Here is a 1,841-nt window from a genome sequence, read left to right as displayed (position 1 = left end):
TGTTAGCTGGCTGAGTTCACCGTTAGCGTGTTAGCTGGCTGAGTTCACCGTTAGCATGTTAGCTTGCTGAGTTCACTGTTAGCATGTTACCTTTATCCTCCCTCATGTCGTCGACTGTCATGTGACTGATTGGTGGCTGCAGCCTCACGCGCCCTTCCACAGTTCTACCAACGCAGCGCTGTCCTCTCCTGAGTGAGTGAGTGTAGGTCCCCTCTTGGAAATGACCCTGTTTTAGGGTCAGGGGTCGCAGTTAGGACTAAGGTGTGAATTGACTTTTGGTTGGTTAGGGCTAGGTATGTGATGGTTAGGGTTAGGAAAAGGGTTAAGGTTTAGGCGATAGAAATGAATGGACGTCAATGGAATGTCCCCTGTTGGATAGCTGCGTACGACTGTGTGTGTGTGTGTGTGTGCGTGTGTGTTCCAGGTGTGTGTGTGTGTGTGTGTTCCAGGTGTGTGTCTGTGTGTGTGTGTGTTCCAGGTGTGTGTGTGTTCTTTGATATGCTAATAGCTGTTTTTGGCTCCAGGCTAAACTCTGAGTGACGCTTTATCTGCTCTGAACAGACGATGAATCAGGACGACACGCTGCTGCTGGGACATGACTCACCTGTCTGTCTGCTCACCTGTCTGTCTGCTCACCTGTCTGTCTGCTCACCTGTCTGTCTGCTCACCTGTCTGTCTGCTCACCTGTCTGTCTCAGGTGACGCTAAAGTTTGGACTGAGACATGCAGCTTTTCAGAGATGTGCAGCTCAGAGGCTGCTGGTGAGCACAGTGGACCGGTTCTGGTTCTGGTTCTGGTTCTGGTTCTGTAGGTCATCACAGTGCAGGTGAACTTCTGCTGTCAGTGGTTCTTCCTGAACCTGACAGGTGGCGCAGGGGTTCAGCACAGTCCCCATATGGAGGCCTCATGTGGCTGTCGCAGGTTCGATTCCCGGCCTCTGCTGCATGTCTCCCGTCTCTCATAACCTCGAAGCCGAGACAGCCTGAGGACTCACTGACAGAACCGGGCCGGAGCTAAAGCATCGGGTCGCACTCATCTGGACTGGATGGTCTCTGGGAGCTCCAGAGGTTCTGGTACTGTCGGGTCAGAACCAGGAAACAATGGTTCCAGGTTCTGGTTGGACTTGATGGAGAAAGCTAACTAGTTCTGATCCAGACTCAGTAACAGAACCGGAGCCAGCATCTTCCTCAGCATTTCTAGCTGGGTCTAATAGAACCGCTGAGGTTCTGTTAGACCCAGCATCAGGAGGTTCTGTTGGCCGTTCCAGGGCTGGGTGCTGGTCGGGATCCCTCAGACCCGTGTCCAGGTTCTGCAGCTCCAGCGGGCCGGAATCATCCCAGAACACGTTGGTAAGAACCGATGAAGCCTCCCAGCCGGGCCCGTCGGACCAGCAGCTGATCCGAAAGGTTCTCCTGTGTTGGCAGTGATGCTGGAGGCTCCAGAGGAGGTTCTGCTGCAGAGGAACCACGGCAGGTTCACCGACCCGGTCACTGGAGGTGAGTCCGGCTCGGTCCGGCCCCGTCACAGGACATCAGAACCTGAACCTCAGCATCACTTCCTGTCCCCAGACGTCTACCATCAGCTCTTCGTCCAGCCGGAGAACGACACCATCAAACGGCGCCTGGAGAAGGGGCGGAGCCTGTCTGACCAGCAGCTATTGGCCAAGGTGCAGCACTACCGCTGTGAGGTCACAGCTGTGAAAGCGGCCTATCAGCACGTCCTGAAGGTCTTCAACGCAGACCAGCCTCCTGCTGACGTCTTCCAGCAAGGTAGCCGACGGAGGGGGCCTACTTCCTGTTGCCTCCGTCTTCCTTCCTGTTGCCTCCGTCCTACTTCCTGTTG

The 1,841-nt window shown here is 55.1% G+C and overlaps 1 protein-coding gene across 1 annotated transcript in view; it reads left to right on the top strand.

Moving 5' to 3' along the window:
* ak8 (adenylate kinase 8) overlaps positions 1 to 1,841 on the top strand; it is an 8,437-nt gene that overhangs the window by 2,401 nt on the left and 4,195 nt on the right. Inside the window, exons 2-4 of the mRNA XM_008402781.2 lie at positions 1,267 to 1,348; positions 1,424 to 1,495; positions 1,568 to 1,768. Coding sequence (XP_008401003.1) covers positions 1,267 to 1,348; positions 1,424 to 1,495; positions 1,568 to 1,768 — 355 coding nt within the window. The remainder of the gene's footprint in view (positions 1 to 1,266; positions 1,349 to 1,423; positions 1,496 to 1,567; positions 1,769 to 1,841) is intronic.

The sequence above is a fragment of the Poecilia reticulata genome, unplaced genomic scaffold (genome assembly GCF_000633615.1).
Source record: "Poecilia reticulata strain Guanapo unplaced genomic scaffold, Guppy_female_1.0+MT scaffold_257, whole genome shotgun sequence".
NCBI lineage: Eukaryota > Metazoa > Chordata > Actinopteri > Cyprinodontiformes > Poeciliidae > Poecilia > Poecilia reticulata.
The sequence above is the reverse complement of the archived record's forward strand: the minus strand, read 5'-3'. Positions and strand labels throughout refer to the sequence as shown.